Below are 23,798 nucleotides of genomic sequence, written 5' to 3' on the forward strand. Positions count from 1 at the left end.
TTTTTTTTTTTTTTTAAATATTGTTTTCCCTACCTAAAATACATTTAGTTTTATGAAACATGTCACAAGACGAAATGCTTCGCAATTCCGAGCTAACAACAGATCGAGGATGCTAAAAATAATCATTGAGTGATCAGTTTGGTATATTAAACTTGAAAAATAGGGTCTATTCTGTTATTCTAATTTATAAAAGTTAATTAGCTAGCAAAATGTTTTTTTAAGGGAAATCACATAGTTGTTTGTTTCAAGAAGATATAACTTTAAGGGTGTACGGTGTGGTGATCGGCAAAGAGTGGCAAACTAGTTTACCACTCGGTAAACACCGCCGCCAACACTAGTTTGCCACTCAAAGTTTACCAAATCGGTGATGGTTTGACGATTCGGTGAGGGGAGGAAGGAGAGAGAGAGGGTATTGTGGGTGGGGTCCATTCCTATCTCAACCAATTACACCTTTTTCCTTTTTTTTTAAAAAATAGTTTACCACTTCACCAAGTGTTTAAACCATTGCCAACACTTTTCACCAAAGTTTAAACACTTTTGACTGATTGACATGGCGCGCCCTGATTGGTCGGTTTTTTGGTTTGTCACTCCAAAGTGTTTAACCACTCCCTACACCCTAAGGGTATACGGTGTGGGACGCGGTGAAGGTCGGCAAAGATGTTTGCCGATCGGCAAACACCGCCGCCGACTATGTCGGTACGCGGCAAACAAACAAAATCGGTAAAGGTTTGCCGGTCGGTAACATGAGAGAGGGTAGTGAGAGAGAGAGAGAGAGAGGGGATATTGTGGGTGGGGTCCATTCCTATCTCAATCAATCATAATTTTTTCCTTTTTTTTTAAAAAAATAGTTTACCACTCAGCAAGTGTTTAAACCACTGCCAACAATTTTCAGCAAAGTTTAAACACTTTTGCCTAATTGACATGGCACGCTCTGATTGGTCGGTTTTTTGGTTTGCTACTTTAAAGTGTTTAACCACTCCTTATACCCTAAGGTTGTATCTCATACAATGCAACGGTATATTGTTGTGTGAATGCTCACTTTTGACTCTTGACAAGTCCCATCGGCATCCCAAAGCACACAACTCCTGTCAGGAATCTTTTATAAAGGTAATACTTATTTGACAGTGAGAGGCTCAGGCAACATCAGTTCACATTAATCTCCAGACGTCGAGGTTATTTTTTTTTTTTTTGAACGGCAAACAAATATTATTATTGATTAAACAAAACCGAACAACAAAAACGTTATACCGGCCGGATACATAGACCACCAGAGATAAAAAAAAAAAAAAAAAATCAAACCCCCATACTATGTAAAACAAAACTACACCAATCTTCCCACGTTTAAGTCTTGACACTTTGCTCTATGCTTGATCCATAGAAACCCATAAGTTCTAATTTCTTCCTTTATTTTCGCCAAATTGGGTTGTTTGTTGTTGAACACGACGTCATTACGGTTTTTCCAAATCACCCGTAAAGTAGTCTGAATTATAGATGATACCATCTTTCGCCATTTTCCGGAGCCGCGACAACGATTCTGCACCTTGAGATAGTCTTTTAATTCCAGGATATAAATATGGCTCATCCTGCACCAGCTTGTAACGAACTCCCAGATTTGTTGGGCTATACCACACGACACGAAAAGATGGTTGGCATCTTCATCATACTCATCACACATCCTGCATAACACTGATGGAATCTGTACATTTCTGCGTCTCAGATCCACTGCCGTTGGAAGCCTGTCCAGAACTAGCCGTCACGAGAGAAAGTTTACTTTCAAAGGTACCCATCAGTTCCAAACAAAATCCAAACCAAGATCCGTAAAATATGCCTTTTCAATCAGCCGACGTCCAGGTTATATTAGACTATGGGGTATGGGGCGGGGGTTGGGTACAAACGCCTAAATCACCACAGGTGGGCTTGGGTTTCGGCGTGGCCCCTTGGGCGGGGGTTTCAGCCCAAGCGTTGGGCATGCCTAGAGGTCCTTAGTGGCCGGCTCTCATTGGCTGGTTGGCTAGGTCATAGCGGTTATGTTTAAAATTTAAAAAATAACCGTTTGCCCAAGCCAAACGGTTCACCCAAGTCGTTATAAAACCCCCAACTCCACCGCCTGTCCACATCGCTACCCCAACCCTTCACTCCACCTACCCGAACCCGCTACCCACACACACTTGATCGATGGCCTCTTGGACGCACGAGGAAGAGCTAGCACTTGTCACGAGCGTCGTGGACGTGATGAAGGGCCGCCAACCCAGTGAGACCCGTTACTGGCCGGAAGCTTTCGCTAGCTACCGGCACAGCGTGGGGAACGACCAGCACAATTTAAACGCGTGCCAACACAAGTGGCGTGAGTTACGACCGAAGCTCGATCGTTTTAAAGCCTACTACGACAGTGTCCCGGGAGATGATATAAGTCACGAAGACCGGGTGGCGGTGGCCAACATCGAGTTCCGGGGCAAGGAGCGGAAGCGGTTTGACAAGCTCGCCCTTTTCGAAATCTACCTAACGTTTTAGGCTTTTTTTTTTTTAATTTTGTAATCCTTTTTTTGTAGAATTTTGTAATTTTTAGGAAAATTTAATAATATTTTTAGGTTTTTTTTATTTTGTGTGTTTTTTAATTTTAGGCTTTTTTTTTAATTTTAATAAAACTGGCCAACCCACGAGGGCTAGCCACGCCCCGCCATACCGACCCAACACGTCACTCACGAGCGGGAGGGGGGGGGGCTCGAAGTCCACGTGTCAACCCATGCCCCAAACCCTCACCCCACCATACCCCACGGTCTTATATGGGGGGATTTTAGGTTTATTTTAGGTTTACGTAGTTGTTTAATTATTTATTTTTGTAACGTCGACTTTCTTGTATTGGCTTTCGTGCTCTCTAAATTGGAGGGCCCTGTTGCCAACTCCGGCCAGTCTATTTTGTTTTAACCGTGCTCACGCTAGCTTCAGAGTTTGCCTTGGGTGTTCCCCCGGGGAAACCATACCGCCGACTGTCACTTGACAGTCGTCGTGCCACTACAAGAGTGGAACTCTCTGGCGTAACACACGGGTGGGTGCCATGCCGGCATGCCCACACCACCTCAACCAAACTCTGCGATAAAAACCGTCATGTGGGCGTCAAGGCCCTTCTCGCTAAGCCTTTAATAAGCATGAAAGTTGAAGTTGAGATGGGTGATTAGTGATAGGTCCACCGCCGCAACTAATCACCAATTTTTTTATTTATTTCTTTTATTCAACTTTAAATTAAACCACTACAATTGTAAAATGGTAGGTTTCATTTACGTGACAGTGGTATGACATTTGTCATTACACTTTTTAGCCGTGGTTGCGGCCGCCGAGTCCCATCCATCTAGTAAGTGGTATCTTGACAACCTTTGTTTTAAAAAATGTTAAACCACTACATTTAGTCCAGTGGCGAAGCTTGAAAAAAAAGTTCGGGGGGTCGGAAAGTAACGGACCTAAAAAAAAGTTTATCGCGTAGTTTCGAGGTGTATGTTCGGGTCAGACGTCGGTGATTCGATTCGGGTCAGGTCGGGTCAAACATTAATATCAAATGAAAAACGTTCTCAAACATTAAAAAAGAAGTTATCATTTTATTCTTCCACAAAGCATAATCTAACAACAAAAGAAGTTAACAAATCACCCTAAATTTCAAACTCGAATTTCTATCTAAAATCAAATCACAATAAGATTAAACAAATAAAATTAGACATACTTATAGAAAGATTCAACAAGTTTAGGGCAAAAATTCAAAACAATTTCACCCCTAATTTCAACCTAAATCACATAAATTGCAGTCCTAAATTAAACCTAAAGATAAAAAACACATACATTTAACCTTATGAAGATTGAAGAAGTCGAACAAGAGTACAAGAGCACAACAACGAGCAGTGTTTTGGCTTTTGTTCTCGAACAAGAAGCTGAAGTCGAACAGTTCTGGAACCTGCGTTCCCCCCCACCCCTCCCCCCCTTCTGCAGTTCTGGCTTGTGGCTTCTGTTCTTCTGGCCGATGTCCCAAAGTAAACGAATTTGAGTTTTTTGTTTTTTTTATAGGGTGGCCTTTTAAGTTGGGCTATATAATGATTTGAGTTGGGTTATATAATATACATTCTAGTATTCTACCAAATATAATGATTTGGGCTATAATATTTGGAATAATTAAATATTTTATTTGGGCTATATAAATAAAAAAACTAAAACCGGGGGGTCGAAAACATGTATACCTATTTTTTTATAAAACTGGGGGGTCGAAAACGTATATACCTACAAAATCCTATACAAAACGTACATATATAACACTACTGACCGAAAAGTTCGGGGGACGGGCGCCCCTCCCCGCCCCTTAAATCCTTCGCCCTTGATTTAGTCTAAGTGAAGACATTCCATACTTGTAGAAAGCCATGTGGACGTTCTTGATAACTATTTAATATTTATTGCTTAGATTTGTCGATGATTAACCGAATATATGTTAATTCACGAGAACGAAACATTATTACATGTGAAATACCGACCTGTTTCTTTTGCAAAAGATCTGGCTGGTAGGTCCTAGAATATGCAAATTGTATACCTTTAGCCAACATATATTAGTGGATAAGTTTTATACATTAAAAGGTGAAGATGTGAATGCAAGGGTGTCGACTTGCATGCTTGGTCTACAATCCAGGAGGAAAAACTGGCATGTTCATATGCATTTATTGGGTAGAATCTAACCAAAAATATATATATAATTCAAGTATCATTGGAAATATGACCTGGCATCCATACAACTCAATGGCCTTGTTATTGTTACACATAATATAAGTCTTTTTTAAAATCACACATCTAAGGGTAAAATAGTCTTTTATGGGTTTAATTTGTTGGTTATTTGTTACCGGACAAAAATTTAACAGTAAAATGCACGATTAGTCCTTATGGTTTTACAAAATAATACCTATAGTCCTTAACTTTTGGAAATTATACCGGTGATACCTGTGGTTTAACAGTTTGTTACTCGGATAGTCCTTGGAGTAGATGACGGTTAGTTTTCTCCGTTAAATAGATGTGAAATGACAAATTTACCCTTCATCTTTTCCACTCTATAAAAACAAAACAACCCCACCCACCCCCAACCTTTCTCTCTGTTTCCCCCCACCCAGGAGTGGGGTTGTTTTGTTTTTATAGAGTGAAGAAGATGAAGGGTAAATTTGTCATTTCACATCCACTTAATGGAGAAAACTAACCGTCATCCACTTCAGAGACTATCCGAGTAACAAACTGTCAAACCTCAAGGAGCATCGATGTAATTTTCAAAAATTAAGGACTATAGGTGTTATTTTGCAAACCACAGGGACTATCCGTCCATTTTAGTCAAAATTTAATAAAAGTTTAATGTTGTTGTAAGAGATTGATGAACCACAGAATGACAGAGAGAGGAACAGGAATCACATGATCACGTAGTTTATCAATGATCTTTGACAACCAGTTCACGTGTAGGATAGTACCCTTTTTTAACTTTATACTAATTTTTTATTTATATTATTTTAATAGTTATAAAGACCTATATAAATGATATATCACACGTACCACCCACAAGGTACCTTAGTCCTTAGGCAAAATGCAACCTTTCACTTGTTACATGCTACCACTTTTTGCCATCCTCTCAATATTTCTTTCACACAACTTCATCACCATCCATGCAACTTCACGACTAACCGAAACCAAAACCAAAACCAAAACCAAAACCGAAACTAATTTAGACACATACAAAGATTTTATCAAGGCCTCTTGTCAAACCACAAAGTACGCGGACTTGTGCTACAAAACGCTTTCCCCTTATGCCGCGAATATTCGAAAAAACCCTATGGCACTAGCCAATGCGGCGCTAACTGAGAGTTTGAAAAGTGCGAAATCTACGTCGAAAGTTGTACGGGGATTGTCGAAAGGGCGGGACTTGAGTACGAGAGACGGGCAGGCAGTGGCGGATTGTTTGGAAAACATGAGTGATTCGGTGGATGAGATGAAGAAATCAATGGTGGCGATGAAGGAAATGGAGGGTCCGGATTTTGAGGAGAATATGGAGAATGTGAAGACTTGGGTGAGTGCAGCATTGACTGATGAGGATACATGTATGGATGGGTTTGAAGAAAATGATGGGAAGATGAAGGAGAGCATTAGAAGGTATATAGTGAATGTTGCAGAGTTAACAAGCATTGCATTATCCCTTATTAATAATATTTCTTCCACTTGATGAAGTATTAGCAAGATTATTTAAGTTAAGTAATAAAGCATCAATATATGCCAATAGCTTTTGTGTGTGTTAATGGTAGTTACCTTTAAAAAAAAAAAAAAAGGTAGTTGAGGAAAAGCTAGTGGCATATATTGCTGCTTTATTGTAATATATAAAAATATAAAATAATTTTATTTGTGTGGATTTATGTTTTAGTTAGGCTAGGTATGTAGTATTGGTGTATCCCTAAAGGGTGGAAAATATTTAGGGTTGATGATGTAAGTTTGAGATTGATGTTATTATTATATCTTGTTGTGTCATGCAACAAAAGAAAAATAGAAAAATCGTAGATTATTATTGTTGTGATTTACGAATATGTGCATTGATTTTCAATTCATTTTTAACGGTAAATTTGGATCACTGACGGTCCACTGGTGTATAATTGTGCTAACAGTAGAATCACTCGATCATATCCATCTCCACTAGACATAATGTCTATACATCAATTCAGGAGGAAACCCAATAAATATGGGGAAAAACCCCCTTGCAGGAATCGAACCCATGACCTATTGGTCCTAAAGCATTATCTCACTCCTAAGATGTCACTAGGCTATAAAGCTACGGACGATTGTCAATTCATTATATGGGACGGGTGGGCCATGTCACTCCTATTTTTTTTTCTATTTCAGAATTCAGACGGATAAACAAGAAAAAAGTTTGAAAGCAGAATATAAAAGCTGACTATTCGAGTCATTTACACTTTTTACGGGAAAATTGATATTCAAATAAATTATAAATAATAGTAAATATTGATGTCTAGATTAAAAGTGTGTTGTACAAAGTCCCCCTCGATTCATTTTTAGTTATTTTTTGTTCATTTGGTTAATAGTGATATTGTTAAAGAATGGTGTGTGTTTTTTCTACTTGTTGAAACAACTCCGAGTTCTGAACGACAAATGCAATGATATATTGCCATGCATCAAGTATAGTTTAATAAAACTATATAATATACTGGTTGAATAAAATATAATTTTATTTGTTTACACATCAACATTTTTTGAATGACGTAACGAGGCTTATGTAACGGAAAATGTCACTTATAAGACATTAACCATTACGAATGGTGTTGTATTATACCATTCGAAAGAGATACTATGATTTATATATTATAAAATATATTATACCATTGAAAAGAGACTATGATTTATATATAATAAAATCTATATATTTGAATTTGTGGGCTATTTTGTTTAAAATTTTGACAATGGCCCAACCTGTTTAAAAATTTTAAACCCAAATTGTTTAAAAGTTTAGGCACAATAAAAGAAAGCCTAGCCTAACCTTGATGTTTAATCTTAATTAGTAATAGTCCTCGCGCGTTGCAGCGGGAATTTATTCGACATCGGTTTGATTCCTTACGATACTGATACAGTTCCCAACACTCAGTATAGCAATTGTAAGAGTCATCATATACCCAAAAGGATGGCGATACGGTTTTACGTTGATCAAAATTATAAAAACGAATATTACTAACAATTCACATTGTATTGATACCGATACTGATGTTGTTCGGTCGGAATCGCGATGATAGCGATATTGTTGAGACGGTATTAGTTTGGTTGGTCACGATTTTCGTACCATACCCACACTCGCTATAACTTACGATCCCAACGACAATGTTGTGAATAAAACTTCAATTCTAATGAGATATATATTTAAATAAAAATAAGCACGTCGCAATCTGTGTATCAGTAACGCTTCTAGTAGTACCGACATCAACATCGATATTGTTTAGTCGAAATCCATGTGGCATCGATATTCTTGGTAAGGTACAGTTTTGTCGTCACGGTACAGTACAATACTAACACACACATAGCTTACGATATAAGAGAGATACTCTATTGCGTATACTATTTCGTTTTCAACAAAAGTTATGTAAACAAACCATAAAAACGAATAAATAGATTGTCAAAAAATAACATTCTTAATTACAACTTAATTTAGAATTTTAAATATAAGTATAAATAGGTTAAATAGAGTATAAGAAATAATAAAAGAAATTTAAGAAGGGTTAACACATTGATATAATATAACTTTATTAAACGAATGAGGAAGGTTCATTTGAGAAAAAATTTAATGTGAGAAGAAAAAAAGAAGAAAAAAACATAATGGTAAAACATTAAATAGTTTATATCTCCTCCCATGATTATGTTATGTCTCATTAATAAAACAAAAACATTTTATCCTACACATTTCAAAATTTATCCTACATATATCTTACACTTACCGGAATTTACCCTACACATATCGAAATTTATCCTACACATGTCGAAAATTGTCATTCACCATAAATTATTTTATTTTGAAAGAGTATATTTAAAAGGAAGTTCCAAATTTAATTAGTTAGGTAATTAATTATAATTATAAATTTGCCTATATGACCTTTTCAAAAACATTAAATACACATATTAAATGAAGTAAAATGGAGTTTTTCTATTAGTTTAGAACTTATTCTTTTTATTTGTACAATTTTTCTTCTCATTTGAACCCTCCACTATATAGTTCAAAAAAAATAGTGGAGGGTTCAAATGAGAAGAAACTATTTGTAAAAAGAAAAAAGATGAAATTTCAACCAATAAGAATGTTTCATTTGACTTTATTTAATAATTGTATTTAACGAGTTGGTGTAAGCCCGCGCGTTGCAGCGGGATGTTGATCATGAATGTTATGAGATGCGAAAATTCTTAAGTTCAAAATACTAAATTCTGAATTTTTAATAACTATATAAAAAATATTAATGTTCCTTATTAAATGCTAATTCATGCAAAATATTTTAAATATTAAATCTGATATTTCTTTGTTGTTTCCTTTTGAACCCACTTTCAAAAATAAACTGTCACAAATATAATCTGAATATTGACTTTCACAAAAGTCAAAATTTTGCTCAACTAAAACTTGCCATTAAAATCCCTTTCGTCCATTATGATCTGCTTCAAAGATTTCAACCTTTTTTATTTTGTTTGATTCCTTATTTGACCTTTAGACTCGTATTCCCTTCTTCATCCAATATGAGTTTAACGAAAAACTTAAATTTGTTTTTTTATTTGAAAGTATTTGATTCAGTGCTCCTAATTTTCCTAAACTTTGTTTATTTTTTAAATCAAAAACTGATTCTGATGTTGCTTCCTATTCAGAACACTTTTTTTTTTGTTTGAATTTTTCGAAGTTTATTTCAACACTATTAAGTTATATAATTTCCTTTGAATAACCTGTGTAACACACAGGTACTTAAACTATTAATTTTATATTTATCAATATGGCACCCCATTAATTCATCGTTGACGAGATTTTCATGTGTTAACGTGTTTAGTTTCATGGGTTAACGTGCTTAGTTTCATAATTTTTTAAAATGTTATTAAGTGATTTGAGTTTTTATGTCAAAACTATAAGAGAGAAGTGACTTAATTTATGTCTAATGTTCCACTCCATGTCAGATTTGACCTGCCAAACATGAACATGACCCATTTAACACCCCTCACGACTGAATTCGGCTTCGTATATAGGAGAAGTGCCCAATTCAATTTTTGTTGCTATCATCATTCCTTTCTTTGTAACAACATCTTGTCGACTATCAATGGCATCCATTTTTTGGTAGACCTCATAAGCTGCATCAACCTTTCCATTATCAAAGATGTTACAGTAGGCCTGCACACAACATATACCAAATTTTAACACAATTAATTTACATGCATACATACAAACATGTGTAGATGTACATGTATACTTACTTGGTTGTTATATCTCGATTGTCTCCAAGGGGTCGACCAAGAAATTAGCTGGTTGCAGAATTTTGTATCGTCAACCCTAACACGATACACCACAAATCCAACAGAGCCAGAAGCTACACCCACGATTGACATGAAAAAACGCACCCCACTGCCCATTCTGAACCCTCATGGGATACGAACTATAGATTCTTCCGTACCAGGAGTTCTCTTGAGTAAAAATCATGGCTTCACCAGTAGCATTATAAAAGATACCTAGTGTGGAAACTCCATTCCCCCAGTTTCTTTTCATTTGCCTCACATAGGCAAGCGCTTGATTGCGCTTGCCATCTGCGTTCGGATTGTTTAAAGCCTCAAGTGCCCTCTCCATCCTATTCCCCTTTGTCACAGGCTTGCCAAACACATTAGTACCCATTAACTTAGAGTTTATATATTAGTATGTGTGAGGTTATTTGTTTTGTTTTCGGATCTTGCTTACTTGCATTTATTTATTCATCAACTCAGGCTCTATTTATAGCCTATATTTCTAAGCATGATCGTCAATCGATATACCCACTGTCCCTCATTTTTTCTCTTTCGCTAAGCATATATACCTTTTCATATATATCTACAAACTAGGAATAGTGCTTAAGTGGATAAAAATGGTCGATCGATATACCCACTGTCCCTCATTTTTTCTCTTTCACTAAGCATATATTCTTTGCCATATAAAGGTTGCTTTTGTTAAATGCATCTTGTTCTCCTTATTTTTCTTTGAGTATTGATTCAACTTACAATATATTCAAAGTTTTAATCAGTGATGTTAAATCAAAACATCGTTAATATGCTTTGATTTTAATTGAATAAAACACTTCAAAATCAAAGATTTGTACGCTTTTTAATTTAATATTTATTGTGTTCATCTATTATCTATTATTTAATATTTAATATAAAGAAAACTATGTTTTAGTAGGGTATGAATTGTCCATTAAATAAAAATGCATTTATAATTGAACAATGAAGCATTATTTTATACAATCTGACACCCTTGGCCCTTGGGGACATATGTAGTTTTCCAAGACGACTTTGTAGACTCAGGGATCATTTGGTTCATGGAATATTTAAAACAAAATTAGAATGTTTGAAGGGAATTGAGAGGAATTTGAATGAATTCTAATAGAAATTAGTGTTGTGTTTGGTTGGTATAATTGTTATAGGAATTTGAATGCAAAAACAAATCATTTACAAAATTATTTTGTATAACTCACTCCGAGATAGAATAAGAAGGCGAGTAATGGAAAGATGCAGGTATTTTGGTTATCTTAAAACATTCATTTGGAAAGTTTATAATTCCCTCCAATACAGGAAGGATCGTGTTAAATTCCTTTGATTGATGGAATTTGGATGGATGTTTTCCGATTCTAATTCCATCAAAAACCAACCAAACACAATTTCTAAAGGAAAGTTTTCAAATTTCGATTCCATGAACAAAACGACCCTTCAGGGTTGTTGATGCATATATATACACACATGTCTGTGCGCACGTGTACCTTTTGCACACATTAAGTCGACATGAAAAACAAATCTGGACCGCTCTTTCTCTTCCTTTTCATTTCCTTCTTTCACTTGGATTGTAAACCGTTTTTGTCTGTAAACGGATGAAAAGTCTCTTAAGACAAGTCTCTTAAGACAAGTCTCTTAAGACTCGAGATGAAGTACCCACCCTTTTGAACTCCAAGAGAAAAGTTTGAAGGTTGGCACTACTAGACATATTAATTTATTTTAACTTACCTGTATCATGTGGAGCATCTTACTCCACAAATTGTGAAGATATACTAAATTGATCCTTTAGGCTCACATAACAAATAACGTAATTGATCAAACACATTTAAATGAGTTGAAATGATGAGATGCACACTGACGTGCTTAGAAAGTAACAATTAAATTGACACAGAACACAACCGAGTTTTAAGGATAAAAACATTAATACTAACTACACATCTTCTAGGCAAGCGTACCTATCAATATATAGTTATAGTATAGCCTAGGTTAGTACCCCAAGTATCAATCCGTAGACACAAAATCTATTAGTACTGAACCTATTACTTAATATTTAATCTAATGAACTATGGAAATTAATACTTAAGATCTAATTACTTGAATTACTGATAATTACTACCAAGAGTTAAAAAAAAAATATAACAATCCTAGACTCGAATCAACGAAGACTGTTTAGGTTGATGATTGGCGGTCCTGCTAAACCACTCCAAGACTTAACTTGCCTATGGCATACGAAGTGCTAAAATAGACTAATACCACGTAAGGTTAATCTTATCAAACTAGGGTTAAGGCTATAGACACACCTTTAGACCTATTTCAATAAAGCTAGTGACAATACGAATTCTTATGATTTAAGATTTCTAGCCTAGTGCTCATGGCAATCAATAAACCGAGCGAATTACGAATACCAAGGTAACTCATTTAGAAAACCCTAATCAGTTTCTAGATTATTTTAACTAAACCTTTCTCATAAGCAGCACATGCATTTAACCAGTTATGACGATTCGCTATCTATTACCAATTAAAGTGTCAAGCCCTAGACTAATGGGTATCAATATAACCTAGAGATTGCAAAATACTGAATCTAACATTCATAACTTCATAAAAAGATCAATATCATCACACAACTAACATCATAACCAATTTCAACATACACACATATGAATCATAAGAAATTTGTCATACTAAACTACTAAAATCATACAAGAAGGAAATATATCATCAGTCATAAACAAATCAACGTGTCATCTTATCTGGACAATTATATCAAAGTTTAGACGAACATGACAAACAAATTCAACATCAAAATCAAATTCATCATCACTGTAGAAAGTTCAAAGACTAGAAAACCGTACAGAATAACTCGTGGAATCAGTGAAATGACTCATGTTTGAAGTGCAAAATGGCTGAAGATCAAGTCAGAACGTGGATTGTTCGGGATTGTGGTCACATAGTCCTTTAAATACGAGTTTTATTACATAAATGATAAGTATGAATGAAGTATGTAAAATTCGTAATGAATTATTGAAAATGGTTTCTAAGTATTTAAGAATGTTTATAAAGCAAGAATTTTTAAGGTTTGTATTTTCCGATGCACGTTTTTGGTCAAAACATTTAGGGTGTTACAAGTTGGTATCAGAGCCCTGGTTTGAGTGAAACCAAGTACAAAGTGGTAAGTACTTGGACTCAAACTCGTGTGATCTTGTGATTATGTATAATCCAAGATTCGATCAAGAACCGATGGTAGAACTGAATATAAGCATGTATGTATAATGAAACTAACTGTGATGTATATGTAAGATGAGCTTAAGTGGACAATGAGGATGTTTTGAGGATATGATCCAGGACATAGATCAAGCATGTTATAAGACGGACTGACCACAGGTGCACAATTTTAATACACGTTGGTAATGGTGTTGGGAAAAATCTCCCAAGGGAGGGTACATTTTAAACGAAAGACAATGATGTCGTATAAAGAAATGATTTGAAAGAAATGCACGTAACTAAAACCCACCCAGGCATAAGGTGATGATTAGATGAAGGCATTTGGCTAATATGCGGATTATCTGCCTGGCCAGTGCACAAAAAGCATATGATACAGTGAGACCATAAAAACTATCACAGGTATGTCTGCTAAAGTGGGAAGTAAGCAGTTGTGTGGGCAAAAGGATGGAATAAACCTTCTGCAATGGTGTGAACATGAAGAGGTTCACTAAGAAGGTTTAAAACTGAGCACTTGTAAGTATGCTCAAGTGGAAAACCTTAAAATTATTATAAACTAATTGTAATGAAGTATGGAGAAGTAATTTGAGGGACGATTTGTGGTTAAGATGTAAGACTCTCAAGTGATCGAGAGCTTTCTATAATGAATTCGTAAGTTAGTATAGTACAGATCAAAGATATATGAATGAAAAGTATAAATGGAATGTTTTGAATTCGTAGGTAAGTACAGATCAAACATCTATGAGTTAAAGGTTCGAATCCGTAGGTAGTTCTGATCCACAACCAAAAGGTCTCAGAAGTTTTAATCTATGAGGTGTAGATTATATTGTCTATAAAATTCTAGGAATTGTAGTTCAAATAAAAAATGCTGGCCCGGTAGCAAAATGTTGGAAAAGGCTCATACATATGATCATGATGGCGACAGTTTGGAGAATATGGCATACACGAAACATGAAGGTGTTTTCGAAGGGAAGGCCATTTGCGTTCAAAAGACCGTCGTGTTGATCAAAGAGGATGCCTATGTTTGGGTGTCTAACCGCTCAAAGATTCCTACACCGTCATGGTAGAAATGGATCGAGTTTGATGTCATTAATTAGGCGACATTGGCATGTTGTAATTGTCTTTTGTTTTTTCATCTTTTCCTTTTTTTCTTGTTGAGCTTCTTGCTAAAATCCTATATGTATAGAGAGAGTTTGATGGCGTTCAAAAAAAATGCCGACCCTCTTAGGTGATCATTAAGAATTTTAACGAGAATAATCATGAAAAAAATAAAGAGGATGTGCTGACAAGAACATGAAATATTGTTTCTGATATATCATTCATACGATTCCATGAGGTGCGGCATTTGTCAAGCAGCAATCAACGGCAGTCAAGATGGAGCTTTAGATTTGTTTGACTTTCTTGCATTGATCTTGTACATTCACGTTACTTTGTTTCATAGGATTCCCACGTGAACCCTATCAATCCTGCTTTCATAGGCCACCCAAATTATGGATACATGCAACGATGGCCATTGTGATGACGGTTTTTTTTTTTTTTTTTGGTTGAAATGCCAAAAGTTCGAAACTCAAAAACCTAAAAACTTATAAATACTTCTTTTATATCAGTAATTTCAGTATTATTTTCTATATTTCTGTTTAGTTTACCTTAAAAATCTTGTTAATTTCTATACTCTACAGTAATTTACCAAGCTCTCATTTTTATTTATAGCATGCATAACTTAAAATTTCTAAAACTATATATGTTTTAAATTGTTAAAATTTCTAAAACTGTATTAGTTCTATGTTTTTAGGATTGCAATTTTTTTCTAGTGGACGATTAGGTTAAACAAATAGTATTAAAAATAAAAAAAGGTTCAAACGGACTTTAACTGAACTCATTCTACCGGCATTAATGAAACCGTCTCGTCAAACTCTACGATCTTAGATTTAGGTTTTCGCTTCTAGATTTTTAGCTTGTAGATTTTAGAATTGTTGTTTAGATCATTGTGTATTTCTACTTGGTTTTTTTTTTTTTTTTTTTTTTTTTTGTGATTCGTTGTTTTATATTTTCCGATCAATTATGTTAGATTCAGGAGACTTTGTAAGATAACCTTACCTTCAAAAAATATAGTGCAAACATGAAATCTAATTTAAATACACATCTCGTTTTGATGATAATAAAAATCAAGGACATTTGACATTAATATTACATATAAACATTTGTATGTTTGTACACTTCAACCTCAGAAACCAACTGAAGTCACAAGCTAACCAAAGTCAAGACCTAAGAACAAACAAAAAGTATAAAAGAAGAATATTATGTTTCGGATTACAGTTATCGACATGCTCGTGTTGGAACGTATTCATGCTTTAGATTTGACGACGGAAGTCAGATTAATCCAGTTAGTTGATAGCCCTAAGACATCGTAAAATAAAGCTAATCAAGTGGTATACGATTGGTTTCTAGCAATTTTTTAAGATCTTCAAACTATTTTATATAACTTCCACATTATTATTATAAACCAAGCAAACATTTTTTATATATATATCATAACTTTAAATGATTGGTCAAACCAAAATATCGGTAAACTTTTCATTTCGAAGACTAATTCCAACATAAGTTTCTCTGAACAAATTTGTAAAAACATCTTCTAAATCAGAAAAGCCCTTAAAACTTTTTTCAAATTTTCAAAGTTAGCTGACTTTTGCTTTATAAAAGAAAACTACAACCTATGCTCATAAAAACTCTTTCAAACCTATAATTTCAAACTTCGTACATGTGTACTCTGGACTTCTAAATATATCTTATATCCTACATTCATCAAGATCATAAATAACAAGAGAATACGTGAGTTTCTTGCATATTCATATAATATTCAAATAAGCGTTTGTTAATGTTGATATTTGTTATCTTAAATTGAAGCTAGTTCTAATCTCTATTGTATTAAAAGGAATTGTTGATGAAATATATATATATACCGTGTATAAATCACCCCAAAAAAATCACTATATTACAATGACATAGATATTAAAAAGAGTTTGTTATACATGTGTCTTTAGGCCAGGTACTCATTGAACAAACAGTTTTTCTGTATATTAGAAAAATCTTCTTACAGATAATGTTAGGCTTAATTAATTTGTATCATTTGTGTTTTTTCAACTTTACAAGATGATATAAGTAACTTTTATTACATGCCGTAAAAGCATATGTCATAGAACCTTGTTAAAAATCTAGAATTAGATTTCGCCGAGAAGTGAAATCATGTGGAGTTACTAGCCTAACTAATATATTTTCATGTATGTATCAAAATGTGAATAGTTATCAACTACGAAAAGGGTTTTTACTTATTATTTTTTAAAGGTAAGGGTTGCTTTAAAACACGAGAAAGTGTGTCTTACCAATCAGCACGTGTTTATCTTATTTGATTTTGATACTTTTGGGTTCTTTGTGTCAGAGGCTATGTACGTACTTAGTCGAGTTCCAAGGGTCATGTAGAGTAATGTTACGACCCCGAGATCTATATGGATATAGTTTTTAAAAATATTAGATTTGGTATTAAAAAAAAAGTAGCGACACAACTTGTTGTCCGTTTACTGCACTAAGTTGTATTAATCAAAATGAATTCATATGAATTAAATAAATGAACTTGTTAATTTGAAACTTTTCTAATGGATTATAAAATACAGTTATTAACCCTTTAGAATATGAATTTATTAATTTGAAACTTTTCTAATAGATTATAGAGTAAATTACGTTTTTGGCCCCTGTGGTTATATCACTTTTACTATATTAGTCCAAAATAAGAATTTTTAACATATGTGCCCTCATGGTCTCTATAACTAACTATTTTGGCCCCTGAGTCTAACCAAATCTCAAACTCTGGTTAATTATTACTCACATGACAAGCACATGATGTCTAAAATGGTAATTTCCCCTTCCCTTTTTAATGACATATTAAAAACAAATTAATTCTCATTCACACCACAAAACCCCTAAATTCCCATCATCTTCTCCAAGAAAACCCCCAAATCGATTTGGGGTTTTTTGGAGAAGATGATGGGAATTTAAGGGTTTTGTGGTGTAAATGAGAATGAATTTGTTTTTAATATGTGTCATTAAAAAGGGGAGGGGAAATTACCATTTTAGACAGCATGTGCCTCTCATGTGAGTAATAATTAACCAGAGTTTGGAGTTTGGTTAGACTCAGGGGCTAAAATAGTTAGTTATAGAGACCATGGGGGCACATATGTTAAAAATTCTTATTTTGGGCTAATATAGTAAAAGTGATATAACCACAGGGGCCAAAAACGTAATTTACTCTAGATTATAAAATGCAGTTATTAGGGCAAGCGAGGTGGGGGTTTGTTTCCCCGTGATACTTTGTTTCCACACGTGGAAAATGCAAACAGACCACCGTCACCAACAAAGTTCAACGCGTGAATTGTTGTTTCCGTGATATATTTCACGCGTGATGGAAGAAAGGATGTGAGGGGGTGTGAGGGTTTATTGTTGGATGTGAGGGTTTATTGTTGGGTGTTATGAGTGATGGACATTTCCACTAAAAAAGGTTGTGAGTGATGGAATAATGGTTGATGACATGGAGAAACTTGATTGGATGTTGTGAGTGATGAGTGATCACCACCCCCTCCCCCTTAACTCCTTTATGTTTATCCTACAAAAAGATGGTAATTATTGTAAATTAACTTCAGTTTTTTTTCTTTCAAAGAGTTTATTAAATACAGATACATGCAAATTAACCCCTATTTAATAAATACAGAATTATGTGTTACTTTAATAAACAATCAACTAAAAACCTTCTATAAATTCTTGACCAACTTCTTAGTTCCTTCATTCATCTCACCAGAAAACAACAATAAGCATGGAACCCAGAGTACTAACAGTATCATTTCTTGCAATACTTGCATTAATATTATCCCCAGTTTCATCATCCACCACCGTTACTCAACAAAACACATATTCCACATTCGTCAAAACCTCATGCAGCTCCGCCACCTACCCCTCCGCCTGCCGGAAATCCCTCCTCCCCTACGCCGCCACCGTCCAGACAAACCCGCTCAAACTCGCCACTGTCGCCCTCTCTGCCACCCTCAATACCGCCAACGCCACCCTCTCCACCATCACCAAACTATCCAAAACCAAACAGATCACCAACTGGGAAGCTGCAGTGCTGAAAGACTGTATAGGAGATATTAAAGACTCCATGGATGAAGTCAAAAGCTCCATTAATGAAATAAATGGTATTTCTACGTCTGCGAATAAGAGGTTCGCCATCTCGAATGCTCAAACTTGGACCAGTGCAGCAATCACTGATGAGAATTCGTGTCTTGACGGGTTCTCTGATGGGCAAATAAATCCGACCGTTAAGAAGAAGATAAGGAACAGCATTGTGAATCTTGCAAGGGTTAGCAGTAATGCTTTGTATCTTATCAACCATCTCTCAGTTTAAAATCTTTATTTAAATGAAACCCTAATTTAATATTATCATTTTTTTGTGTTTCCTTTTGCATGAATAAGATTTCTAGTTTGGATTGCTTCTGTTAGGGTGAAGGGGGTGCACACCTAATAGGTGAGTGCCCTCTCTTACGCCAAACCAATCCCCGTGTGCCACGTCAACTCCCCTCTTAAACTCCCCTAACACCCCCATTTGATGGCGCCACTCCCCTATTAGGTGAATTGGTTTTTTTTTTTTTAAAAAAAAAAAAAAAAAGAAAGAAAAGCTGTGATTGGTCCCCTCTCTCCTCTCTCCTCTCTCTCTCCTCCCCCCTCTTCGGCAGCCGCCCACCGTTCTATGCCCTCTCTCTCTTCACCGCTGGAGTTGGCGGTGCTTTGCCCGAGCGGGATTTGGTGTCACCGAAGGGGTTGCCCGAAGGCACCCCGTATGCCCTTATGATTTGTAAAATACGTACTTTAATTTTATTATGTACGCTGGGCTGGACCTAAAGTACAAGTAACTCAGGTTTTGGCTTAGCGTGTTATTTAAAAGAAAATTAAGGCTAAATTGCACTTTTCGTCCTTTATGTTTCAGGGTTTTTCCAGGCGCTATCCTTTAAGTTTAAAAATTACACTCTTTGTCCTTTATGTTTGCAACCTATAACAGGCGGTGTCCTTTATGTTTGCAACCTATAACAGGCGGTGTCCTTTATGTTTGCAACCTATAACAGACGGTGTCCTTTCTCATAAACCCAGAAAGGATACCGCCTTTTATAGGTTGCAAACATAAAGGACATAGAGTGTAATTTTTAAACTTAAAGGACAGCGCCTGCAAAAACCCTGAAACATAAAGGACGAAAAGTGCAATTTAGCCAGAAAATTAATATGCTAACTATTAATATTAATTATTAGTGCAAACTTATTGTTTAGATTTGTTTGATTTCTTATACAAGGAAACCATTCTCTCTTATAGTTTTGTTACATTTTTGTTTGGTTCGGATAAAAATGACAAAAAATCCCAAAAGTGAAGTATTATATGGTACAAAAAAGTTGTTTGGGATGAAAATGACAAGCATACCCAAACCTCAGGGACGATTTTGGCAATTTACTTTTTTAAAAAAGTGTAATGCATATTACCTATATAGGGTTAAGTTCACGTACAAAGTGCCTTATCGTACAAAATAGACGAAAGGCATGAAAAAGTCAAAAAAATGCGGTGGCATTTTCGTAATTATTTGCTCGTAGGGTAATTATCAAAATTACTCTACAAGTGTATCAAAATTACTCTGCAAGTTTATCATAATGGCAGCTCCGTCGTTCTTTAAGTTCGATCGGTTGGGTGTTCGGGTTCCTACCATAATGGTCTCTCCCTGGATGAAGAAAGGCACAGGTAAAATGCAAGATTTTTTTTGTATAAAGACTCAAGATTTATTGATTCCAGTGCAAACGAGCCGAGCCCGAGCTTGACCAGGGTCGAGCTTGGCTCATTGGTAATTTCTCAAGCTTGAGCGCAACTCGGGCTCAACCCGTTTATTATCTATTAATTAATATATTAAATCAAAATAATATAAATAATAGACTTAAGCTCGGACTCGTTTACTAAACAAACTTATTTTTAGGTTTGGGCTCGGCTCGTAAACAAGTGTTAATAAACGCGGCTCGGCACGTTTACTAGACAACTTTAAATAAGGGGTAATTGTTATTAGATATTAATAAAACGTAATATTACAATAAGGCTCGACGAGCCTGACGAGCTTTACATGCTAGGCATGAGCTCGGGCTCGATAAATAAACGGGCTTTATTTTAGGCTCAAGCTCGGCTCGGGCTCAATAAGGCTCGGTTCGTTTCAAACTTTTTCTCGAGCCGGTCTTGAGCTGCTCGGGATCAATTTTCACCCCTAATTCTAGTGATGTTTTTGTGTGTTTATACGGTGTTATACAGTCATAAGTAGCCCGAAAGGACCAACACCAAATTCAGAATATGAACATTCTTCAATCCCTGCTACCATAAAAAAGATGTTCAACTTGTCATCCAACTTCTTAACTCATAGAGATGCTTGGGCCGGAACCTTTGAACACGTTTCATTAATTTAACACACACCCAATTAGAATTTTTTATGTTATCTCATGACTATAAACATATGTTGGTTGCAGAGGTCTTGCCCGAAGCTGCACCGTTGCGAAGAACCGAGCCAGATGAAACAAAGGGCTTGTCCGAATTTCAGAGTAAAGTGGTTCAACTAGCGGCGGTTCTAAACGGTGACCATTTCTTGAGCAGTTTCCCAGATGAAATGGGGAAGAAAATGAGTGTGAAAGAAGCTCACACGTATGTTCAAGGTGCGGTTTCACGGTTCACCGAATGATCTCAGGGACCCCTATAAATAACACAGAATAACAGAAAAAAAAAAACAAAAGAGCAATCATCGACAGCAGGGTTCGAACCTGCGCGGGCGAAGCCCAACAGATTTCAAGTCTGTCTCCTTAACCACTCGGACATATCGACTTATTTATTTCTGTTTGATATTTAATTTATAATTTATTTATCAATAAATATTAACAACACCTCCAATAATCTTTTTACTGAGATCTGGAAATCTATATATTGTGAAAAGAAATATACAAAGAGTTTTATAAACATATATTATGTAAGAATAACAAGACAATACATGGCTAATACACGAGTTTGAGTCGTATATTATTATGAAGCCTTAATAAAAAGATGGTTTCTTAATGTTGCGTGAGTGAAAAGATGATACGCGGGCTTTGGTCGTATAGATCCTGAATTTACGATTTTACTTATGGCATAAAGTGTGATATGCAAGCTATGTAAATTCGCAATAATGGGTTCATGTATCTGATGGGGTACGGTATTAAACCTGACCCGAGCGGTCAGACTTCTCGTTACTTGTGGCTTTTATATTAATTATTTATTATTGTTGCTACTAACCCAACCGCGAGGCCCAACGCGATGTAGTTTACACTACTTTGGGCCGGGGCTTGTAGAGATAACCCCTAACTGGGCCTGGCCCATTGAGGTTAGGGGAGGCCCATATCCCCCTATATAAAGAGGTCTTCACCTCGTTATTAGGGGAGAGAAGATATGGAGCCGCCACACTTTTGTTACTGGAAACAGGGGATTCTTTCCCCTACCGGTCATCTCTACAGCTCCACTTTCTTCTTTTCTCCATTGCAGATCTAGGTTCAAGAGGAAGAACAAGGTGTGATTCTTCACCCTCATGTAGAGCGCGGTCGGGTCAGGTTTCTTGATGTTGCGTTAGTGAAAAGATGATACGCGGGCTTTGGTCGTATAGATCCTGAATTTACGATTTTACTTATGGCATAAAGTGTGATATGCAAGCTATGTAAATTCGCAATAATGGGTTCATGTATCACATGACATGATTGTAAATTTGGTGCAGTTCTTAAGTTACACGAGTGAAAAGATGGTACACGAGTAAAAGGTGACAAGGTGTAATTGATATTTTTGAAAAGTAAAAGTAAAAAAACAAAGAATAGTTATGGTGCAATTTTGACGGTGTTTAGGCTAAATCACTATTGATGGTTTTAATAAACAAAATCAAACTGTCACCAAATTAAAATCGAACCGAACAAACCGTAAAAACTGTACTTTTACTTATTGAGTCTTCAAATAAAGACATATAAAAACTGATGATATCTGAACATGAATAAGAAATACAATATAATTCATAATTGTTTATCTTATAGCATCTTAAACAAAAATCATGCAATCATCTTAATTTTTCATTTATTTTTATCTTAATAAAAAAAGGTAGACAAAAACAATGAATTCAAAGCAAAAGACTTAACTCTAATCATTAAAATGAAATACGTTCGATAGAGTTTAAGAAAAATATAACTAGTTGTTTTGGGACAAGTCCTGTTTAAAATGTACGGTCTTTTCAAATTAAAAAGAAAAAACAAAAGAACATAAGAGGTAAAAAAAGATAATCGTCGACAGCAGGATTCGAACCTGCGCAGGCAAAGCCCAACAGATTTCGAGTCTGTCTCCTTAACCACTCGGACATATCGACTTCTGTTGAATAAGTTTAAAAACATCTATTTATCATCAACTGATTTAACTATTGTTACGTACATAGTTGATTTAGATTAATAACTTGAACCTGTTAAAAGCCGTAAAAGCGTATATATATTAGTGCCTACGACATCTGAAATCATTCATTCATTGTTTAAAAGTCAGATCCCTATTGTAATAGTATGGTTATTTTACTAAATATATATTGAAGCATTGGACAACAAACTTTGCTTATATGCGTATATTATTAACAATAATCCTACAACATGCATAACAAGCATAATAGCAATAGAGGGAATTCTACTTATGATATATATTTCAATAGAAATTTTAGGAAATTACATAACAATTGGAGATAAATGATGAGAAGTGAAAAAGAAACATCAAGAAGGAAAGCTTAAGTCACTTTCTGTCAAAAATATAACGATTTTATTACTTGAACATGAATTACAAGAACAAAGACACTCGGACATAATCAGACAAGTCTGATTGAAATAATTCGACAAAGACAAGATGCATACAAGAGAACCAGACTAGAAGAATGATTGACTTAGTGATGACCGATGCTTCAGCAGGAGAAGAACAACTGAACAAGGCATTATATGTGCGAGGCTAGCTAGAACACGTTAACGCCCATAAATAAGGCAACTCAATCATTCTCCAGCTTGAATAGAGAGGCAAACCGCAAACGGCTAGATGACAACTTTGAAGGGAAAATGCGTGTTTGGAAGAAAGAGCGGCCAAAGCATAAGGCTAATAAGATTCAATCCAAGCAAGCCCAAGGACCTTCAAGATCCAACCAAAGTAAACTAAAACCCAAAGGACAAGACATAAAGTTTGAAAAAAAAAATAAAAGATAAAACTTTGGACTATAAATTGAGTTGTGTATTTCAACAGTTTCTATCGGATACCAAGAAGCAATTATGTATCTAGGGGTGTAAACGAGCCAAGCCCGACTAGGCTCGAGCTCGGCTCATCATGTTTTTATGAAGCTCGAGCTCAAGCTCGGCTCGTCATGTTTTTATGAAGCTCGAGCTCGGCTGAAGAATTGGTAGTTAAAAAT

General features: G+C 35.5%; 3 protein-coding genes and 2 non-coding genes across 5 annotated transcripts; 2 read left to right on the forward strand and 3 right to left on the reverse strand.

Moving 5' to 3' along the window:
- The first annotated feature begins 5,560 nt into the window (after positions 1 to 5,560).
- Positions 5,561 to 6,279, forward strand: LOC110905046 (pectinesterase inhibitor 7). The gene has a single exon (XM_022150932.2). The coding sequence runs from the start codon at positions 5,591 to 5,593 to the stop codon at positions 6,221 to 6,223; it is 633 nt and encodes a 210-aa protein (XP_022006624.1). The 5' UTR covers positions 5,561 to 5,590; the 3' UTR covers positions 6,224 to 6,279.
- A 3,315-nt stretch (positions 6,280 to 9,594) lies between these two features.
- Positions 9,595 to 10,456, reverse strand: LOC110905047. The gene is made up of 2 exons (XM_022150933.2): positions 9,991 to 10,456; positions 9,595 to 9,907 (listed from the first exon to the last, which is right to left on the reverse strand). The coding sequence occupies exons 1-2, from the start codon at positions 10,144 to 10,146 to the stop codon at positions 9,728 to 9,730; spliced, it is 336 nt and encodes a 111-aa protein (XP_022006625.1). The 5' UTR covers positions 10,147 to 10,456; the 3' UTR covers positions 9,595 to 9,727.
- Positions 10,457 to 18,093: 7,637 nt separating this feature from the next.
- On the forward strand, positions 18,094 to 18,735 carry LOC110906292 (pectinesterase inhibitor 4). Its single transcript, XM_022151465.2, has one exon. The coding sequence runs from the start codon at positions 18,110 to 18,112 to the stop codon at positions 18,695 to 18,697; it is 588 nt and encodes a 195-aa protein (XP_022007157.1). The 5' UTR covers positions 18,094 to 18,109; the 3' UTR covers positions 18,698 to 18,735.
- A 2,367-nt stretch (positions 18,736 to 21,102) lies between these two features.
- TRNAS-UGA lies at positions 21,103 to 21,184 on the reverse strand. Its single transcript has one exon. It is a non-coding gene; the product is annotated as a tRNA-Ser (tRNA).
- Positions 21,185 to 22,651: 1,467 nt separating this feature from the next.
- On the reverse strand, positions 22,652 to 22,733 carry TRNAS-CGA. The gene has a single exon. It is a non-coding gene; the product is annotated as a tRNA-Ser (tRNA).
- Positions 22,734 to 23,798: the final 1,065 nt, after the last annotated feature.

The sequence above is a fragment of the Helianthus annuus genome, chromosome 14, assembly GCF_002127325.2.
Source record: "Helianthus annuus cultivar XRQ/B chromosome 14, HanXRQr2.0-SUNRISE, whole genome shotgun sequence".
NCBI lineage: Eukaryota > Viridiplantae > Streptophyta > Magnoliopsida > Asterales > Asteraceae > Helianthus > Helianthus annuus.